The 21320-nt window shown below is 42.0% G+C and overlaps 3 protein-coding genes across 3 annotated transcripts; 2 read left to right on the forward strand and 1 right to left on the reverse strand.

Annotated features, from left to right (window-relative positions):
* The first annotated feature begins 2068 nt into the window (after positions 1 to 2068).
* Positions 2069 to 4329, forward strand: LOC103700672 (crocetin glucosyltransferase, chloroplastic-like). Its single transcript, XM_008782567.2, has one exon. It carries the CDS (start codon positions 2658 to 2660, stop codon positions 4080 to 4082), a length of 1425 nt encoding a protein of 474 aa, XP_008780789.2. The 5' UTR covers positions 2069 to 2657; the 3' UTR covers positions 4083 to 4329.
* A 2489-nt stretch (positions 4330 to 6818) lies between these two features.
* On the reverse strand, positions 6819 to 8673 carry LOC120111955. Its single transcript, XM_039130470.1, has 4 exons — positions 8626 to 8673; positions 8137 to 8529; positions 7527 to 7604; positions 6819 to 6898 (listed from the first exon to the last, which is right to left on the reverse strand). Exons 2-4 carry the CDS (start codon positions 8434 to 8436, stop codon positions 6896 to 6898), a joined length of 381 nt encoding a protein of 126 aa, XP_038986398.1. The 5' UTR covers positions 8437 to 8529; positions 8626 to 8673; the 3' UTR covers positions 6819 to 6895.
* A 6611-nt stretch (positions 8674 to 15284) lies between these two features.
* On the forward strand, positions 15285 to 16792 carry LOC103705498 (UDP-glycosyltransferase 75C1-like). Its single transcript, XM_039130647.1, has one exon. It carries the CDS (start codon positions 15368 to 15370, stop codon positions 16790 to 16792), a length of 1425 nt encoding a protein of 474 aa, XP_038986575.1. The 5' UTR covers positions 15285 to 15367.
* The last annotated feature ends 4528 nt before the right edge of the window (positions 16793 to 21320 follow it).

The raw sequence follows: 21320 nt of genomic DNA on the forward strand, positions 1-21320 counted from the left end.
TGGCCATCAACTGTATTATTTAACTGAAAAGGCATTTGTATTTTTTGTGGTTGAAACAATCCTTCTGTATTTCGATACATGTTTTTTTATCTACGTTCTGAAATGTTTGCAGAAACATATGGCCCAAACAATCCAATCAACTTGTATGCCTACATATGATAAATCACTGCAATCAGATGATGTCTGGACTAACCCCATGAGTTGACAAACGTCTCATGGTTGGCAAGAAAGTCCTAGTATAATTTTTGGACTAATTTCTTAATAGAAAACCATCAGAACATGATCTCTTAAACTCTTTTTCTTTATCGACCGGTGGGCTTCGGTCCACGAACACACTTCCGCAACGCAAAGAGCAAGCAAACTGTGGGTGAAAAATTGCGTAAAAGGATGACAAGGTAAATTATAATTATCAACTAAATGAAATTTCATTTACATAGAAAAAGGATCCTCTATAATTCTTTAAAAATAATATCTAACCTTCTCTCTGAAAAAACAAGAATGTCTAATCAAATATCTCTCTGGTAGTTTCTTTCTTTTGGAATTCACATATTATCTATTCAAAGCAGGGAATCGAATATAACAAAGGACACTTCCCATCCTAACCCTGTTTCCTGAGATGATGCATGCAGCTCATATCATTATAGCTCTTATTGGTGCTCTCTCTATGCTCCTCATCCGTAGAAACTGGTAGCTGGGTTTTTGGTAGCTGCTGCTCATAATCCTTGCCACATTGTGTTGAGAGACTGGTGGGAACCTGAAACACTTCCCGTAGAGATACCTTTGTCAACGACAACGATTCCTACATTCGGTGGAGCATCAGCGTCTCGATCTCCTTGCTTGCTGCTTCTCTCACCTTTTCATCTCATTAAGGACACCATAACAATTCAAACAAATACCAGGCTTGCATCTCCATGTCAGTAAAAAGCTGGTTCTCCCATCTTCGTTTGTAGTGGTAGCTGTGGATTCTTTGTCAGCGGGTTGTCAGCACGCATCGATTTAGAGGATGACATTGGTGCTGTTTCTAGCAATAATGTTGCATGGTAGGGCCTTCCCATGGACCTTGTTCTAATGATAATGCACGACTAGGTTATCGTTGGATGGATAAATTAATGAAGCCGATGAAGTATTGTATTTAAAAAGCAAGTTCCAACAAGTATTCTCAAAATAATAATAATAATAATAAACAAGTGCCAACAAGAAACTCAGATAACTCTAGACAGTTGTTATGAGATTATGACAACAAATTCAGTAGATGCATTACCAACATTAGTTGGCAGCTCATCCATCATAACATTATAAAACCTCTCAATAATAAACAACAACTTCATGTCATCATAAGGTCTGAAGCGATAATGTCAATACGAGGTCCGAAGTGACAATGTCAACAACCTTCTTTCCAAAAATGTTCGCTTCGTCCAATACAGTGACAATTAACACAAGCTCAAGCATATCCGAATTCCCATACTATGATGTCCCTTGTTTTGGCCTGTAATATACCCATTGAGCCAAGCTACCCTGCATAGGTGCTAACCATATCACAATTGGCAGTATCTAAGGTCTCAACATAAGTGCTAGCCAAGATCACAATCCACAATATCTGAAGTCCCATAAAAGTTGTAGAACAAGCCAGCTTCCAATCTTCCCTCAATATCAATAATGCACTGCTTGCTAGCTCCAAGACGAGTTCCTCTCACTTTGCATGAATCCTCGCGTCCAGGAACGAGTGTCCCTCATGAGCCTCACGCTCCGAGACATTTTTGCGTTCGGCATTTCATCGGACATCTGGCGGTCAACGACAACTGCACTGGCTCCAGCTGATGCAGAGACCAGGCAGTTGTTATTTTTGGGTTCGGCATTTCATCAGACATCTGGCGATCGACGACTACTGCACTGGCTCCAGCTAACGCAGAGAGAAGGCAGTTGTTCGAATGCCGGAGAGGACGGAAGACAGGGGCTGGCCGGAGGTAAGAGCCGTTGAACGGAGGAGCAGAGCTTCTCTCTCCGTCCCTATCTCTCTTTCTTCGTCCAACTCGGGGAAAAAGATGGACAAACGCGAACCATAAGGGGGTTTACCCTCCGAACTATGGGGAGGACGGAGGAGAGCTCAGGGAAGGGGCTGGACGGACGTGCGGGCCGGTAGAGGGAGAGGAGCGTAGCTTCTCTCTCCCTCCCCTCGCTCTTCCTCTCGAGGCCAAGATGGACGGACGCGTAAGTGGTTTTACAATACGGTGAAGGAAGGCCTCGAGTCCGAACCATCGGAACTTCTCCCGTCTCCGCGTCGTTATCGAGCAGGTTCTGATCTAAAAGACCACTTCGCAACAGTCCAGCGCGCGAAAGATACAACACGATCCCAAGCGTCATTGCAAGCGTCACTGTTTATCTACTCGTAAGTGGTACAAAGGCCTCTAAGAGTTGGGGTGCGGTTGCGATGCGAAGACCACGCACTCACGCACCCGTCTCCGTCCGGAGAAGCTGGTCCCCAAGGTAACTCTTTCCCGTCACCGCAAACGTCACCCTTCCCTTGCCCCTCGCTCTATTAAAGTCACTGCCCTCCGGCCGGGTCTCGCCACATCCACAATCCTCTCGATCCTTTCTGTCTTGACTAGAAATTATTAATTAATTGTTCCAAAGCTTTGATCCCTCGCGAACTAGTAGGAATGGAGCAACGCCAACAGCATTTCCTTGTAGTGACCTACCCAGCCCAAGGCCATATCAACCCGTCTCTCCACCTGGCCAAGCGCCTCGCCCAAACCACCGGCCGTCGCGTCACCTTCTCCACCGCCATCTCCGCTCACCGCCGCATGTTTCCGTCCTTGGCCAAACCCGACGAGGAAGTGGAAGATGGCCTCCTCTCCTACGTCCCCTTCTCCGACGGCTACGACACTGGGTTCAAAGCCGACACCGACGGCAACCTCGATGACTTCATGTCCCAATTCAAACTTGTCGGGACCAGAACTCTTTCTGGCATTGTCCACGACCTCCCTGCACGAGACCGCCCCGTATCTTGCATAATCTACAGCATCTTAATGTCATGGGCCGCCGATGTGGCACGTGATCATGGTATCCCCTCTGTCCTCTACTGGATTCAGCCAGCCACTGTCTTCACCACGTACTACCACTACTTCCATGGCTATGAGGAGCTGATAACCTCCCACGGTCACGACCCACTGTTTACGGTTGACCTACCAGGGCTGCCACCGCTCCAAAATCGTGACCTCCCGTCCTTCTTAACCGTCACCAGTTCCGACGACCCCTACCGTCCTATCTTCGTCGGGGTAAGAGAGACATTTGATACACTGGACCGGGAGGAGAAGACCTCAAAGCCAAGAGTTTTCTTGAACACCTTCAACAAACTGGAGGCTGATGCGATCAAGGCCATCGGCAACTTGGACCTCATCCCGATAGGGCCTCTGCTGCCGTCCCTTTCTTCAGATGGCCAGAATTCAAAAGACACCGTCTCCGGTGGCGATCTTTTCGAAGCCGATGAGAAGGGATACATGGAGTGGCTGGACTCGAAGCCGGAGAAATCGGTGGTGTACGTAGCATTTGGGAGCATGTCGGTGATAAAGAAGCGGCAATTGGAAGAAATCTTGTGGGGATTAAAGGAAAGCGGGAGGCCTTATCTTTGGGTGGTGCGGAAGGACAACAGAGGGGAAGGCGTCGAGCTGGAGGATGGAGAGAATGGGATGGTGGTGGAATGGTGCTCCCAGGTCAAAGTGCTCTCCCACCCATCGGTCGGGTGCTTCGTGACACACTGCGGGTGGAACTCCACATTGGAGAGCTTGATATGCGGGGTTCCAACGATTGGGGTGCCGCAATGGACAGACCAAGGGACGAACGCAAGACTGATAGAGGTGTGGGGGACTGGGGTGAGAAGTGAGGTTGACAGATCACAAGGACTGTTAGAGGGGAGCGAGTTGAAGAGGTGTTTGGAGGTGGTGATGGGGGAGGGAGAGAGAGGGGTGGAAATTAGGAGGAAGGCAACGATGTGGAGGGACAAAGCGCGGGAGGCCATACGTGAAGGTGGGTCGTCCGATAGGAATCTGAAGACTTTCGTGGAGGAGTTCGCGAACAAGTACTGAAAATGTCAGTCTTGTCCGAATTATTTTGTCGGGCAGCAAGTTAGATTCTATTCTTATTATTATTATTGTAGTCCACGGGATTGAGTCGCGTCCGAATTATTGTTGTTGTCGTTGTAGTTCTTTTTTATATGTAGTCCATCGGATTGAGTCTCGGTAGAAAAATATTAAGAGTCAAACTATGATAATAAAATAATTGGACTGTTAACTTCTTTTTAAGAAGCAAACTTGAATTGCTTATTCCAATTTATCACACGTGTCAAAATTAATTATTTCGTTGTTTACTTAATGTAGCTGTTGGTATCTTTTCACCCAAAGTTGCATTTGAATCCTACTACTCAATTTAACTTGAATTGTGGCTATTTCTATATTTAAATATTCATTAAGCAATAGCAGGCGTCACCGAGTCAGCACATGGCATGAACTATTCAATCAGTATATGGTAGGACCATTTGCTTCCTCTACCCCTCCATTCAATTGATCGCCACGCGAATAATCTATGATCAAAATGGAACCTCTAGTATAGATTGAAGAGGATCTGAACTCTCTTGCCATAGTAATTGATATCTTAGATCATCTGTGTCCTATAAACAGAATACAGTTAATTACTATGTCCCGTATTTTCAATCGCTCGGATTATGAGGCAAATGTGTTCTATAACAGCTTCTTTTGTCGTGTCATCCATTTTTGATTAATTTGATTTTCAAGTTTTATATCAATTACCTTCCGGCTTTAGACTAACATAGATCATGACCTAGTCTAAGACTAACAAAATTCCACGCGTAAGCCCATGGAGGCTATTCCACAGATATGTTAGTGGATGTTATCTCATGCGTAAACTCATAGAAGCTATCCCACGTGTAAGCCCATGAAGGCTATCTCATGTGCATTATGTATAAACTCGTAAAAGCTATCCCATGCGTAAGCCCATGGACATTATCCTACGTGTAAGCCCATAGATGCTATCCTACGCATAAGCTCGTAGAGGTTATCCCATGATTAGGTTAGTCCAAACTATATCTTATCCGTCTGAATTATATGTTACTCTTGTCAAATCAGTTTTCACTTACATAGTGCATCTTTTTTAAATTCAAGGTATCTTGTTCACATAATTATGTTTTCAATATCTAATACATATAATAACTATCCAAATATATTTATACTAGAACTTATATACAATATACCATTACATGCCAAACTAAATTTATCGATGTAAATATCACGATACAAATCCAGTGGTACAAACCAATAGATATATATACATTTGGTGACCAAGTACAGAAATTCTTACCTCTATCACAATTTGACTAAATACAACAATCACTGAGCCACTTCACGATCTACGATCTAGGGTGTAAAGTATCCTGTTCATGACCTTCTTGTGCAGATTACTCTCTCTACAGAATCAAACTCAATTATAAAAAAAAATAGACTAGTAACCTAGACCGCCTACCAGCATCAGCTAGTGGTCCATCACTTGGTCCCCTGAGTCCCTACTACCACTGACACTACAAAAGAAGGAATAACTCCCGACGGTTTTTTTTGCCTCTACCGACGCTTATAAGCGTCGGCGAATTCCTAGCCCACGCTACACAAAGCGTGGGTCAGACGTCGGGCAGGTGGGCGTGGGTCGGGTTTAACCCGACGCGTTAAAAAAGCGTCGTCGGTCTTTGCCGACGCTTTTAAGCGTCGTTCCTTTTATAAGACGCCGACGCTTATAAGCGTCGGTGATAACGGTTGGTTAGGCCGACGCTTAGAAGCGTCGTTAAAGGCGTGCCAGTTTACGTTCCGGTTGTGCGTGGGTCGGGTTTAACCGGTCTATGCCGACGCTTTTAAGCGTCGTTCGTTTTCTAAGACGCCGACGCTTATAAGCGTCGTTAAAGGCGTGCCAATAGTTTACGTTCCGGATGCTTTTCCCGACGCTTATAAGCGTCGGCATTAAATTTTTTTTTTAAAAAAATTTATGAAAGTAATTTTTAAGTACTCTGTGTACATTAAATTCTAACAAAACAATAGAAACAAATACACTGAATCACATATATAACAAAATACGAGTCACAAACAAGAACTTTGATTACATTCATATTATCATATTTGATTACATTGTACTTCAAAAACATTCTAAAAACATACAAGTCAAATTCCTACGTACACAATCTACAATATATGTATCAAGGGTCGGCATCATCATCTCTACAATATTGTCATTAAGCTTGGGGCGAGCCCAGTCAACCAAGCTCTGCTCCTTGCTCGGGCGAGTCTTGTCCACAGACCAGAGTCTTCTTAAGCTCTGCTCTGCTCCGCTCCTTGCTCGGGCGAGTATTGTCATTAAACATTCTAAAAGATATTGAAAGAATTCTTGCGACTGCAACAACAAAAATTACCATTTATTGGGTTAGATTATATAATAATAGAAAGTGTGTGCTGCAAAACTACAATGAGCCTTGAGGAAGTAGGGTTCTAAGAGTCATAAAACATTAAGTAATCTCCACGAACGTAACATTCACAAATTCACATGCTAACCTGTCAGCTATAGTAAAACAATTATAAGATTATCGGGTTATCGATTTCTATTGCATTAATACAGGCAGCTTAATACAATAAAAATATAAAAATCCTGTGAATGCGAGATTCCAAAGGCTTTGGTCTGTACCAAATGGAACAGATAAAATAAAGAATGTCCATAATGTTGGTAACAAAGCAGAACATGAAATAAAAAGATATTAGGGGATCATGTACCTTCAAGGAACCAACAGTAGCATTTTGAGGAATCTCAACAAAAAGTTCTGGCACCTTGAAGGACTTGATGCTAAGTTTCACTGAAAGAAAAGGACAGTACACCTCAGAACCTTGTCATATCAGGGTCAAAACAAAATGAACCAAGTCAAAGATTTAACAGGCATCATTATTTCAGGTTGCTTATTATATACCTTGGTAATCTCCTGATTCACATGATGATTTTTGACCTGTTGCTGAGGATAATGCACCATTCGCTGCAAAAGCTATGTTATTATTTCAAAATTCAAAGTACTACCAAAAAGGTCGGAAGGTAGGTAGCACGTGTAAGTAGCTTAAACGATACCAACCTCCATGTAAAGTTACTGGTGAATCACTTGCTTCTACTTTGATGCCACCCTTTCCAGGTGAATTTGTATGGCCTGGAGAATAAAAACGTTAACAGACATCAAGAACTGTGTATGGTAAAATGTTGAAGAAAACAATATTAAACCAATGTAATTGGATGCATTCAATGCATTAATACATTTTACTATGCACAGGACTTCGAAAATTATAGAAGTGCTCGGTCATGGCCAAGGAAAACCAACTCTAGTTTCAACTGTTATGCAACATGTTATATGGGAACATAGGGTGAGGTTCAATCTAAATATGCATCAAGAAACAATATGATCAATAAATTGAAAATGGTATCAAGTGATCCGTACGTACAAAGTCGTCCATAAATGCCAATCTGTAGTGATCCTGGGACAAGCTGGCAATCACAAAGCATAAGCCCTGCCTCCATGCCTGTTCCATTCAGAAAAAAGATTGATACAATCAGAAAATATAGAATATCTTGTCCACAGACCGGCGTCCTGTTAAGAGCTCAAGAAGGACAACCCCGAAGCTGTAGACATCACTCCTAGCTGTCAAGTGACCTGCTCATAGAATAAAATATGATTCAAAATGAACTCACAGCAATTAATTAGAAAAGCAAATGAATGGATGTTGCATTCCATTCTAACAATGAAGGAAAGCGGAAGAAGGCACATAGGTTTTGATAGATTCTACTTATCATGTTGCTCAAAAAAGATCTCATGATGATCATACAAGATTAATCAAAGGAATCTCCAAAATTTTAAGAACATACAAGTCAAATTCCTACGTACACAATCTACAATATGTATCAAGGGTCGGCATCATCATCTCTACGAGTAGATGAAGTATCATCAACCTACAAAAAAAAAATATTTTAGAAACTAAAAATACGAAAGTCATCACGCTCATACAAGAATACATTATAATTACATAAAATATTCAAATAGATTTAGTTATGTACCGGAGGAGCAAATCTCTGCAAAAAGGATGAAATATGGTCAAGCTGATCTTGCAAAGATTGTATCTTCAACTCTTGGCTCTGCTTCAACTCCTCCATATCGGTCCTATGACTCTGACTCATCTCCTCTATCCTTGTCTCATATGACTGCTTTATCTGTGCCATCTCTGCCTTCAGACTACAAACCTCTGCAGTGCTACTACCTTGTCTAGCATCTTGGGTATATCGGCTCACTGCAGACAACTGAGTGGGGGTAACTCCAACACCATAACCCCTCACTCGACCATAACGTTCTGGGCCCATTAATTCGGTATAGACTTGAGCCTCGACGCGACTGGCCGCATCGGATGATGATGACTCCCCGACACGCTCTGAAATAAGAGTTGTAGCTCTTTCCTATATATCTCTCAAAAAAAAATGTCACATTAATATTTAAAAAAAATTAAATTTTTTTAAAAAAATATTCTGAACAAAGCAAAAATGAATACATACAACTATATCTCTCGACTCGTCCCGGACAAAGCTGCCATCTCGGTGAGTGTGGGTCATCTTATAAAACTCTACCTCACCAGGCTCCCTTCCATGCTCTACTATCTACACATACGGAAAGTATATTGGCAAACTATATATTATGATACGTGCTATATATTAGTAAAATTTCAAATAGTTTCAAAAGAACTTACGAATTCATTTCTACGTCTCGCATAACTCTTCGAGCCTGAAGTATGAGGAACTGCTTGAGATGCTCATGCAGCTCTGCCAATATTAGAATATGTCTGCCAAAATAAAAGCACACAGTATAATATGATTCAATGTATATATTTGCAATCTATATTAATAATAAAGATAATATAAAATATTGAAACAATATACGTGACCTGTTCTTTTTCAGAAAATCAGTAGTGAACAAGCTCCCTCCACTGCTGAGGGTATACATCAGGAGGAGTCACACGAGCAACCTCGTCCTCTGTCATACCCTCGTGCTTGAAGTCCGTCTTCAATTTTGCTTTATATTCTTTCCATTTGCGATTGAGGGACTTTAGCACCCAATCATGGCTCTCTGGAGGGAGTACAAACTTACCCTACAACAAGATTCAGAATGTTATAATAATATTAAACATCTAAAATAAAATTATGATACTAAGCAAATTAATATACAGGAGGTGTCGAATTAAAAAGAATAAATTCAATTCATTACCTGTATAAGTCTAAGAAGCTCAACCTTATACGAAGGAAGCATGTCATTCCACTTCGTATAGTTGAGTGGACACAGCTGACCCTTGCGTGCAACCGATCCTAAAAAGCTTGATAGTAGACTTCCAGCTCTATTGATAGGCTGCCCCAATTCGTTGCATCGGATGATGATCTTCTCACCCGGAGGAAGCTTCCACACATCCTTTGCTTGAGTGGGTCCCCGTCTCGTCCTCACCGTCCCTTGTCCATCTATTAAAATTAAATAAAATATGTCTTAAAAAGTTGAAGACAAATATGAACATAAAATATGAACTTTAAATCGAATTATCCTGGATCCGGAGCTCATCCTCCGGGCAATCAGCAGGAGGCTCGCGCTGAGATCCTGACTCGTGCTGCTGATGCTCACATGGCTGCTGGGACTGTAGGGACTGATCAGAAGTAGATCCCATCTGAGAATGCTGGAACTCCACATCTCTAAATCGTCTCCCTCGGGGCATATTATTACCTGGTATCTGTATTAAATATCTGTATTCAGAAATGACACCACAGTTGGAGAGCATACAGAAATGATATCTGTATTCAAGATGAAGGATATATGTAAATGCAAGTGGGCAGCACATACTATGCTACATGGCCCGTTGGCCTCCCATCTGTCACTTACGGTCATCTTTTAAACTAGCAAAGACAACAAAGGTAGCAACACACCAAATATAAATACAGACCAACCCCTTATATTAATTCTCCTTGTCTCGTATTGCTGGAAAGAGAGATTGGCACAAAGAGAGATTGGCACAATTCATCTTTGGATTTTTCTTTTATCTCGTATTTAGGCAGACAAGATTAGGGTTTTATTTTCCATATTGAGATGATCCTAGGTTTTAGCATTGCTTTGGCTAATTGTTTCTAATTACTAATTCAAAAAGGAGGATCCATTTGATATATTGACATTCCATTTTTAATAAATAAATAACATATATCTTTAAAAAAGGAAAACTCCCAGCTTAACAAATCCAATCTCCAATTATCAAGACCATTAAAAGAATATAGATGGTTTGAATACAACCACTAATGCAGGTAGCGACCTGAACCTCAACAACTAATAAGATATTTTTGACGCCACAAAATTATGTAACACAGCCTCTCACATGCCTCTCTGTTGTCCTCAGTATACCTGATAGAACAATCATATCATATACACTCTATACCGGTAGAATCCCCAGTCTGAAACAAAGACAACTAAAAAGCTTAAATCAAAATTCTCTGACAGATCTGCTGATGAAGGGAAATTCCTCCAAAGAAATAAAGCTTGTAAACTTCTAAAGGGGAAAACAACAGAAAGAGGAAAAAACAACAGGCACTCTTAGGCATGACAACCTCAACCGGAGAAGCTGTCACATCCATCAATAAGAATGCTAATAGCACTACCATAGACAACAGATGATTCCTCACCTTGAATCTGTCATCTCCGGTTCACCTGACATGGGAGAAGCAAAAATTGTAGGAACCTAGAACAAGCCCTAACAATCAGACCTCAGGAAGACCGTGGCACTGTAGGTCCTCAAGAACAGAGCCAACCAATACATGGAACTCTGCAACCTACATCAGTTCTACCCCAGCTGAGGAAACGGTAAACAACAAGAATACCAAGACAAATCCAATCTGCACTACAGCAACAATCATCACTGAGTAGTAGTGCTGCCCAGCTTCTCTTTCTCAATCTCTACTCTTCTCTGATCAGCATGTTGAGCTATGCCACTGGCAAGTGCTTGATAGTGGAAGTCCAAGGTCTGCATTAGGCTCTGGAACCATCTATATTCATTAACAATTTGATAAATTGTTAATGAGAAAGTAGATCAAATTCATGCATTGCTTTCCAGTGCTATGCGATTCTACAGATTGTATAAAACTCCATTATGCCCCATCTATTGCTAATAATTAAGAAGTCAATAAATGCTTTTCACTACTATTTTTAATAAATAAATAGTACTCTTTATTATTGGTGACATAGTTGAAAATAACTTCCTAATTTTTTTGGATCTCTCTATGAAAATAAAATAAAGAGAATATATTTCCTATTCCTTAGTTATCCTAACTTATTTGCAAGGACTCTTCAATCAAATTAGCAATTTTAAAGATCTTAACAAATTGACTCTGCTTTTAGGGTTTTAAAAATCATGTATCAGTGACTAGTATTCTTTTTCTTAAGTGAGTATTAGGATACAGAGTGTATAACATGTGGTTTTAATTAAAAAGTGAAAGATAATATTGGATGGAATTCAGAGGGTATTTTTACTTGTACAATTAGAAGGGATGGAATTCAGCCTCTTACAATCTCAGATACAATTATTTATTTTAGAAATTACGTAAATGGCAGATGCCTAACTCTAGTTATAAAACTTAAAAAGAATGCAGAAATATATATATATTTTTTTTCCTGACGGCTTACAGGTCTTTCATTGGTACAACCAATAAAATTAAAAAAAAAATTGATGGAGAGGAAAAAGAACAATCTCATAAATCTTCCAGATTTATTTTAAATATTTAATTAATCTTCCAGATTAATTAAATATTTTTATCTTCCAGATGCAGTTTTCAAGCAGTTACTCAATGCGGTGGGGGATCATTTTCCATTGTATTCAATTTCTAGGTTATTTTGATACCCATATATGTGTATTTCTGCTCATTTTGATACCCACTATTTCCAAAATTTCAGAAACTAAATATTACCTTAAACCTTTAAGATTTAGCCCTCTAACGTCAAAAATCTAACGTAAAGAAAATTAAAGATTAGGTCTCACCTTGATGATGGCTTCAACAACTTAGCTTTTTCCCCGTCACCTTCTTCTCCAAAGCACCCACCAGCGATGACGAGGCGGCAACTGACGAGGCTCCGTTGAGAGGAGGAGAAGAGGGAGACAGCGGAAGGAGGAGGCGGAAAATGAGAAAATAGAGAAAAAGAGGGGATGGGAGGCGCCGGTGTTGGGTGGTCGGAGAGAGGAGAGGCGGTGGAATGAAGGCCGCGCGAGGGGGGAAAGAGCGCGAGGGACGGAGGGAGAGAGAAAGGCGGTGGCCGTCGGACGTCGCTCGGCGCCGGAGAGGAGAGGAGGGAGGAGGAGAGGAGCTAGGGCTTGATTCGATCGGGATGTAAAATGAGGAGGAAGGGGCCGGCCGCTTGGTTTTGTTGTTAATTTGGCTTTTGACGACGCTTATTAGCGTCGTTTTATCTTGGGACTATGACGACGCTAATAAGCGTCGGCTATTACAACGACGCTTTTGTGCGTCGTCTTTTCTTGAGAATTACCGACGCTTAACTAAAGCGTCGGCATATTTTGGCGGGGAACCCTTTTTTCCCGACGCTTCTCCCTAGCGTCGGGAAAAAAGCGTCGGGAAAGGCCAATTTTTTTGTAGTGTGAACAAGGTCAACTAGAGAGAAAAAATGAGGAAAATGAAAGAAAGAGAAAATAGAGAGAGAAATGAAGATAGGAGAGAGAAAAGAGACAAGAGGAAAGAAGAGAGAGAAACTCCTCTCTCTTCTCTTTTTCATGAATGGGGAAGTTCATCTTCCCCTTCTTTCCCCATTCCTCCCCACCCCTGCAAAAAAAAGGTTGGCAGCCATGGTGGCCCAGACACCCACCTGACGACGGCCACAACCCTAGCCAAATCTAGCGGTTGGTGGCGGCAAAATAGTGGAAGAAGAAGATGGAAACAGGGCACCCATATTTTGGATGATTTTTCGGCAATTTTCATGGCTAGAAGAAAGAAGAAGATAAGGGGTTCTATCTCAATTCGGCGACACTTACTCTCAAAAATCAGAGGAGAAAACCCGAAGAAGAGCTTGGGATCAGCGGCAAAATCTCGGTTATTCATTAATGGAACTCAAAGGAGGGGGGGAGTGGTCTTAAATAGGCGAAGACCTTATCCGGCTTGTGTTTGGATCCCCGTATAATTTCCAATTTTCGGTGTGATCGAGGAGGAAGAAGACGCTCGGCCAGAGCCTTCCTCCCTTCCTCCCTCACATGCAGTGCACATGAGTCTTGGGCCTGGCCTCTTCGGGCCAACCCTCTAGCCCAAAGCTATGGGCTATTACAGAGTATATCGCTAGGACCAAGTGGCATCCGTAACAAAAACCCCTTCTACTTCTTACTGCACGTGAGTCTTGGGCCTGGCCTCTTCGGGCCAGCCCACTAGCCCAAAGCTATGGGCTATTATAGGGCATATTACTAGGTCCCCATTTGGAAAAGCTTTTGGAGGGCTAAAAAGTACTTTTTGGCCTTCCAAAAGTACTTTTGGATGAAAAAGGATGTTTGGCAAAAACTTCGGAAAGCTATTTTAGCTTTTTCAGAAAGCTAAAAATAGCTTTTTGGGAAAAGCTCCATTTTGGAGCTTTCCGAAAAAGTTGTTTTGAGCTTCGTCGGAAAGCTATTTTTTGACCAAAAAATGTATAATAAAATATAACAATTACATATTTTATCTCTTTATAAACCTAAAAATATGCTGAAGCCCTAACAAAGAACTCTAGCCATGAATCAGACTTTTTTCGGTGTAAGAAAAGATATTCTTGTTTCCCATTATTATATTATAATATAAATATAATATTATATTACATTATATCATAATATATTAATATGTTATGTTAAATAATTTAATATTATGTTATATTATGAAAAATTGATGTACGCTAATAATTATAATATTTTGTACCTTTATTATTGTATTATATAATAAATATAATATTATATTACATTATATCATAATACATTGATATGTTATGTTAAATAATTTAATATTATATTAAATTATTATAATATAGTATACAATATTATATTACTACATTATAATAATATTATATTACAATACAATAATATTATACTATATCATATATTTATGTATTATTATATGTTATATTTTATTATGCTCTGTTGTATAATACTATGCAATGTTCTTTATGGTAATTTTGTCATACAAAAGTACTTTCTCAATTTGTTTATCAAACACATGTTAAAGTGCCACAACACTTTAAAAATGTAGTTACCAAATAGCAAACAGCTTTTTATAAAACACTGGTGAGTAGAGGTGTAGGTGGAGAAGGTGACGAGCGTAAGTGGTAAGGGCTATAAGCATAGTGAGGTGGAGGGCAGAGTTGATATGACCGTGAAGAAGTGCTACTACAGACACCTCATTTCAAGATGCCTATCTCTCTCTCCCCCAAAATAACTCACACCTCCTTGTACTGGAAGTGAGAGATTTCCCTCAGATTTATTGAGATGAAAAAAAAAAAGTACGACTCTACATTTACTCTTGTAATATATCGGATGGTATACATCAACTACATGTTTCTATTTCCAAGTTTTCTCGAGGTCGACTTCGATAAATGTGTTTTAAATGGTGGTAGGAGGGGAGCAATGGATTTTATGATTAAAGGCTCGGATCTAGAGTGAGGCAACGGGTGCCCAATTTTCAATATTTTTGTTTCTGAAGTAAAATTGAGGGCAGCTTGAGCTGATTTGTATCATGCTCGATATGTATTGTTGGCCAAAGTAATTCTATTCGAAGATGACTCGGCTATTGTGATCGGCTAGATGCAGAGGTGCACTGGTGACATGGATATGGGTGGGCGCCATCTCCTGCTCTGGAACATCGGGGGCATGGTCATGAGCATATTTAATAGGAGAATAATGTAGTTGCGAATTGAGTGACTTTTTTCTCGCTAGTTATTTCGGAGGTGTTCTCTGGACTAACAAGAAGGAGTGCTTTTTTTAATATATTCAGGCTAGGCTTTGATTCTTCCATTGTAGAGAAAAAAAAAAAAGACAAAAATCCCAGCACGGCACGCACTCACACACCCTCGTCGATCCGGAAAGGCTGGTCGTTAACGTAACTCTTTCCCGTCACCACAGACGTCACCCTTCTCTTGCCCCTCGCTCTATTAAAGCCCAGGCCCTCCGGCCGGGTCTGACCGCATCCACAATCCTTTCGATCCATTTTCTCTTGAGTAGGAATCAACCCTTCCGAAGCTTTCATCCTTCGCGAATTAGTAAAAATGGAGCAATGCCAACAGCATTTCCTTGTAGCGACCTACCCGGCCCAAGGCCATATCAACCCGTCTCTCCACCTGGCCAAGCGCCTCCCCCAAACCACCGGCGGTCGCGTCACCTTCTCCACCTCCATCTCCGCTCACCGCCGCATGTTTCCGTCGTTGGCCAAACCCGACGAGGAAGTAGAAGATGGCCTCCTCTCCTACATCCCCTTCTCCGACGGCTACGACACTGGCTTCGAAGCCGACACCGACGGCGACCTGGATGACTTCATGACCCAATTCAAACTTGTCGGGACCAGAACTCTTTCTGGCATTGTCCACGACCTCGCTGCACGTGACCGCCCCGTATCTTGCATAATCTACAGCGTCTGGCTGTCATGGGCCGCCGATGTGGCACGTGACCATGGTATCCCCTCTGCCCTCTACTGGATTATGCCAGCGACTATCTTCACCACCTGCTACCACTACTTCCATGGCTATGAGGAGCTGATAACCTCCCACGTTCACGACCCATTGTTCACGTTTGACCTACCCGGGCTGCCACCGCTCCAAAATCGTGACCTCCCGTCCTTCTTAACCATCACCAGTTCCGACGATCCCTATCGTCCTATCCTCGTCGGGGTAAGAGAGACATTTGATACATTGGACCGGGAGGAGAAGAGCTCAAAGCCAAGAGTTTTATTGAACACCTTCGACGCACTAGAGGCTGATGCGATCAAGGCCGTCGGCAACATGGACCTCATCACGATAGGGCCAATGCTGCCGTCCCTTTCCTCAGATGGCCAGGATTCAAAAGACACCGCCTCCGGCGGCGATCTTTTTGAAGCCGATGAGAAGGGATACATGGAGTGGCTGGAGTCGAAGCCGGAGAAATCGGTGGTGTACGTGTCATTTGGGAGCATGTCGGTGATAAAGAAGCGGCAATTGGAGGAAATCTTGTGGGGATTAAAGGAGAGCGGGAGGCCTTATCTTTGGGTGGTGCGGAAGGACAACAGAGGGGAAGGCGTGGAGCTGGAGGATGGAGAGAATGGGATGGTGGTGGAGTGGTGCTCCCAGGTCAAAGTGCTGTCCCACCCGTCGGTGGGGTGCTTCGTGACCCACTGCGGGTGGAACTCCACATTGGAGAGCTTGATATGCGGTGTTCCAACGATTGGGGTGCCGCAACGGGCAGACCAAGGGACGAACGCAAGACTGATGGAGGCGTGGGGGACTGGGGTGAGAAGTGAGGTTAACAGATCACAAGGACTGTTGGAGGGGAGCGAGTTGAAGAGGTGTTTGGAGGTGGTGATGGGGGAGGGAGAGAGCGGGGTGGAAATTAGGAGGAAGGCAGCGATGTGGAGGGACAAAGCGCGGGAGGCCGTTCGTGAAGGTGGGCCCTCGGATAGGAATCTGAAGACTCTCGTGGAGCAGTTTAAGAACAAGTGCTGAAAATCCGAGTCTTGTCCGAATTATTTTGTCGGGCTGCAAATTAGATTCTTCTCTTATTATTATTATTATTATTATTATTATTATTATTATTATTATTATGCAGTCCACGGGATTGAGTCGTGTCCGAATTATTGTTGTTGTCGTCGTGGTTCTTTTGATATGATGGTCCATGGGATTGGGTCTCCGTACCAAAATATTAAGATCAGTCAAACTATGATAATAAAATAATTAGATTGTCAACATTTTTTTTAAGAAGCAAACTTAAAGTGTTCATTCCAATTTATCACACGTGTCAAAATTATTTTGTTGTTTGCTTAATGTAGCTGTTGGTATCTTTTCGCCCAAGGCTGCATCTTGTGCTATTTATGAATCTCCAAACTATTGTATGCCGTGCCCAGTATGGAAACCATCCTTTTTGTTGCGCAGAAGATGCAAGCTGCGCTCATCCCTTGTAGCATCCTTGCTGGATCGTAGAAAGTGTATCAATCTTGCAATTATTAAGGATGCTTATTGCATTTGAATGTTCTACTCGATTTAAATTGAACTGCATGTGGCTATTGCATTTGAATGTACTGCTCAATAAAAATTGAATTTTGGCCGTTTTTCTTTTTGAATATTAAACTGCACCACACGAAGTGTATCTACCCTCTAATTCTTAAGAACACTTATTGCATTTGAATCCTACCACTCGATTTAACTTGAATTGTGGCTATTTCTATATTTAAATATTCATTAAGCAATAGCAGGCATCACCCAGTCAGCACATGGCATGAACTATTGAATCAGTATATGGTGGGACCATTTGCTTCCTCTGCTGCTTCATTCAATTTATCAGATCAAAATGGAACCTCTAGTATAGATTGAAGATGATCTGAACTCTCTTGCCATAGTAATTGATATCCTAGATCATCTGAGTCCTATAAACAGAATATAGTTAATTAGTATATATGTCCCGTATTTTCAATCTCCCAGATTATAAGGCAAATGTGTTCAATAACCGCTTCTTTTGTCATATCATCTATTTCTCATTAACTTGATTTCCAAGTTTCAAATCAATTATCTTTCGGTGTTGGACTAACCAAGATCATGATGTAGTCTAAGACTAATAAAATTCCATGCGTAAACCCGTGAAGGCCATCCCACGCATAAGCTCGTGAAGGCTATTACATGCGTAAGCTCATAGAGGCTATTCCACGCGTAAGCCCATGGAGGCTATCCCATATGCATAAGCTCGTGGAAGTTATCCCATACATAAGCCCATGAATGTTATCTCACGCGCAAGCCCATGGACGCTATCCCACGCATAAGCTCGTGAAGGTTATCCCATTACGAGGTTAGTCCAAATTATATTTTATTTGTCTGATTTATTTGTTACTCTTATCAAATCAATTTTCACTTACACGGTACATTTATCTCAAATTCAAAATATCTTGGTCCAATAATTCTATTTTCAATATTTAATACATATAATAACCATACAAATATATTTTTACTGGAAATTATATAAAACATACCATCACATGCCAAACCAAATTTATCGATGTATATATCATGATGCAAATCCAGTGGTACAAACCAATAAACAGATATATATTTGGCGATAAAGTACAAAAATTCTTACCTCTATCTCAATCTCACTAAATACAACAATTACTGATCCACTTCACGATCTACGAGCTGGGATGCAAAGTATCTAGTTCAAAACCTTCTTGTGTAGAGTGCTCTCCCTCTATAGGTATAAACTTAATTATCAAAAAAAATAATCAAACAGCAGACTAGTAATCTAGACCGCCTACCGGTGTCAACCAGTGGTCTATCACTCGGTCTCCCGAGTCCCTACTACCAGTAACCCAGATCAACAAGAGAGAGAAGACACCAAGAAAGAGAAAAAGAAGAAGAAGAAAGAGAAAGAAAACTAGAGAGAGAAATAGAGATAGGAGAGAGAAAGAGAGAAAAGAAAGAAGAGGGAAGAAGAGAAGGAAATCCCTCTCTCTTCTCTCTTCATGAATGGGAAAGTTCATCTTCTCCTTCTTCCCCCTTCCTCCCTACCCGTGCAGGAAAAAGGGTGGCAGCCACGGTGGCCTAGACACCCACCCGATGGCAGCCATAGGCGGCCACAACTCTGGTTAAATCTAGCGACCGATGGCAGCATAATCGTGGAAGAAGAAGACGGAAACAAGGCACCCCTATTTTGGATGATTTTCTGGCGATTCTCCAGCTCAAATCATGGTAAAACATGGCTAGAAGACTAAAAGAAGAAGGGAAGGGGTCCTATCTCAATCGGCGACACTTACCGGCAGAAATCAGAGAAGAAAATTCGAAGAAGAGCTTGGATTAGCGACGAAATCTCGGTTATTCGTCGATGAAACTCAAAGGAGGAGAGGGGTGGTCTTAAATAGACGAAGACCTTATCCGGCTGATGTTTGGATCCCCGTGAAACCTCCGATTTTCGGCGCGATCGGGAAGGAAGAGGACTCTCGATCGGAGTCTTGCTCCCCCCTCCCACACGTGCAGCGCACGTGAGTCTTGGGCCTGGCCTCTTTGGGCCGGCCCACTGGCCTAAAGCTATGGGCTATTACAGGGCATATCACTACGATTAAGTGGCATCCATAACAAGGCCATCTTCTGCTTCTTGCTGCACGTGAGTCTTGGGCCTGGCCTCTTCGGGTTGGCCCACTAGCCCAAAGTTATGGGCTATTACAGAGCATATCACTAGGACAAAGTGGCATCCATAACTAGGCCATCTTCTACTTCTTGGATGGGTTTGGATGAGGACAGAAACAAACATTGGCAAGTAGAGATGTAGGTGGAGAAGGTGACGAGCGTGAGCGGTAAAGGTTAGAGCTTGGCGAGGTGGAGGGCAAGGCCGGCTCGAGCCTTAGGCGGCTGATGCGGTCGCCTAAGGCCCTCGGCCCAAAGAAGGCCCCGCTCTGCCACCGTTGGATAGCATTTTTATTTTTTTTTGCTTAACACTACACATCTTTCTCATCCGAAAGCTAGCAGGACAATGACTACGTGTGTCCCCGACGATAGATAAGCTACAGGTAGCTATAGGTGATTGAGGTGAGGTAACAGGGTTACAGGCGGGCAATGATTATGACAATTGATAAACAACAGCCATTTCTTCTCCCCTTTTCTTCCTCCTCTATTGGTGCTATTTTTTTGTTGTTGTTGAACATTAATTCTCGGCTTCTTTAGTTCTCTTCTTCCCCCAGACTCCAGTACTTCTTCGATCTTCAGTTCTTCAGAGGCTCGGCCCTTCCCTTTTTGGATCGACGGTCGACGTCTTAAGGCTTCATAATCTCAAGACGCAAATCTTTAGTTCTAGGGCCGCCCCACTCAACTCTATCGCAATTGTAGACGAGAAGAGAGCCAGTACACAATATTGTATTGACGTTAATGCGAACGCACGTCACTCGGGGAAGTATGTCACTTCATACATCATCGAAGATTTATTAACGTGAAAACCTTCCCTACCATGCCTAAAAATTTGCGGCAGGTGAACTGTAAAAATACGGGCTTGGACGAGCATCGAATGCTTACACGATCAAACTGCTCGAGGTGGCGTCTTCCAATCACTATAGTTTTTTTATATTGTTTTGATTGTCTTCGTCTCAGAATTAAGTTATTCTATGGGAGACGAGGTGGCATTTTCCCATTTTCCCTAGTGGGAGAAAAATTTCAGAGAGAGGAAAAAAAATTTTATTAAAAAATTGTAAGTTGAGAACCAAATCGGCTCCCTCTCGCACACTGAAGCCACACACACACCCTATTTCATGACGCTTATCTCTCTTTCTCCCCAAAAAGAACTCACACCTCCTCGTACAGGAAATGCAAGATTTTCCTCAGATTTATTGAGATGAAAAAAAAGATTACGACTCTACCTAGGCTTTTGTAGTGCGTGAGACGGTGTACGTCACTTGAAAGTTCCATCACCAATTTTTTTGAAGTCAATTTTGATGAATGTGTTTTGGATGGTGGTAAAAGGGGAGCAGCAAATTTTGTAATCTGATGCCCGGATCTAGAGTAGTGGCAGCGGGTGCCCAATCTTCGATAGTTCTAAAGTAGAACTGAAGATAGTTCGAGCTAGTCTGTATCATGCTCGACATATACTACTGGCTAAAGCAATTCTGCTCGAAAATGATTCGGCTACTGGGATCGGCTGCATTCAAGAATGTACTGGTGATATAGGTATGGGTGGCCGTCGTCTCAAGCTCCGAGACATCTAGGGCATACCTAGCATATTTATAGAGAAGCTAATGAAGTTGTGGATTGAATTGCTTCTTTTTTAGATAACCATTTTGGAAGAATTATGGGGGGTAATTAGCAGGAGCGTATTAGGATTGTAAGTCATCTATAGCAAGGAAAAAAAAAACAAAAAAAATGAAAACTCAAGCAGGACACGCACTCACAGGCCCTTGGCCGTCCGGAAAAGCTGGTCGTTAACGTTAACTCTTTCGCGTCACCACAGACGTCAGCCATCTCTTGCCCCTCGCTCAATAAAAGCCAAGGCCCTCCCTTCGGGTCT

This window comes from Phoenix dactylifera, chromosome 9 (genome assembly GCF_009389715.1).
Source record: "Phoenix dactylifera cultivar Barhee BC4 chromosome 9, palm_55x_up_171113_PBpolish2nd_filt_p, whole genome shotgun sequence".
NCBI lineage: Eukaryota > Viridiplantae > Streptophyta > Magnoliopsida > Arecales > Arecaceae > Phoenix > Phoenix dactylifera.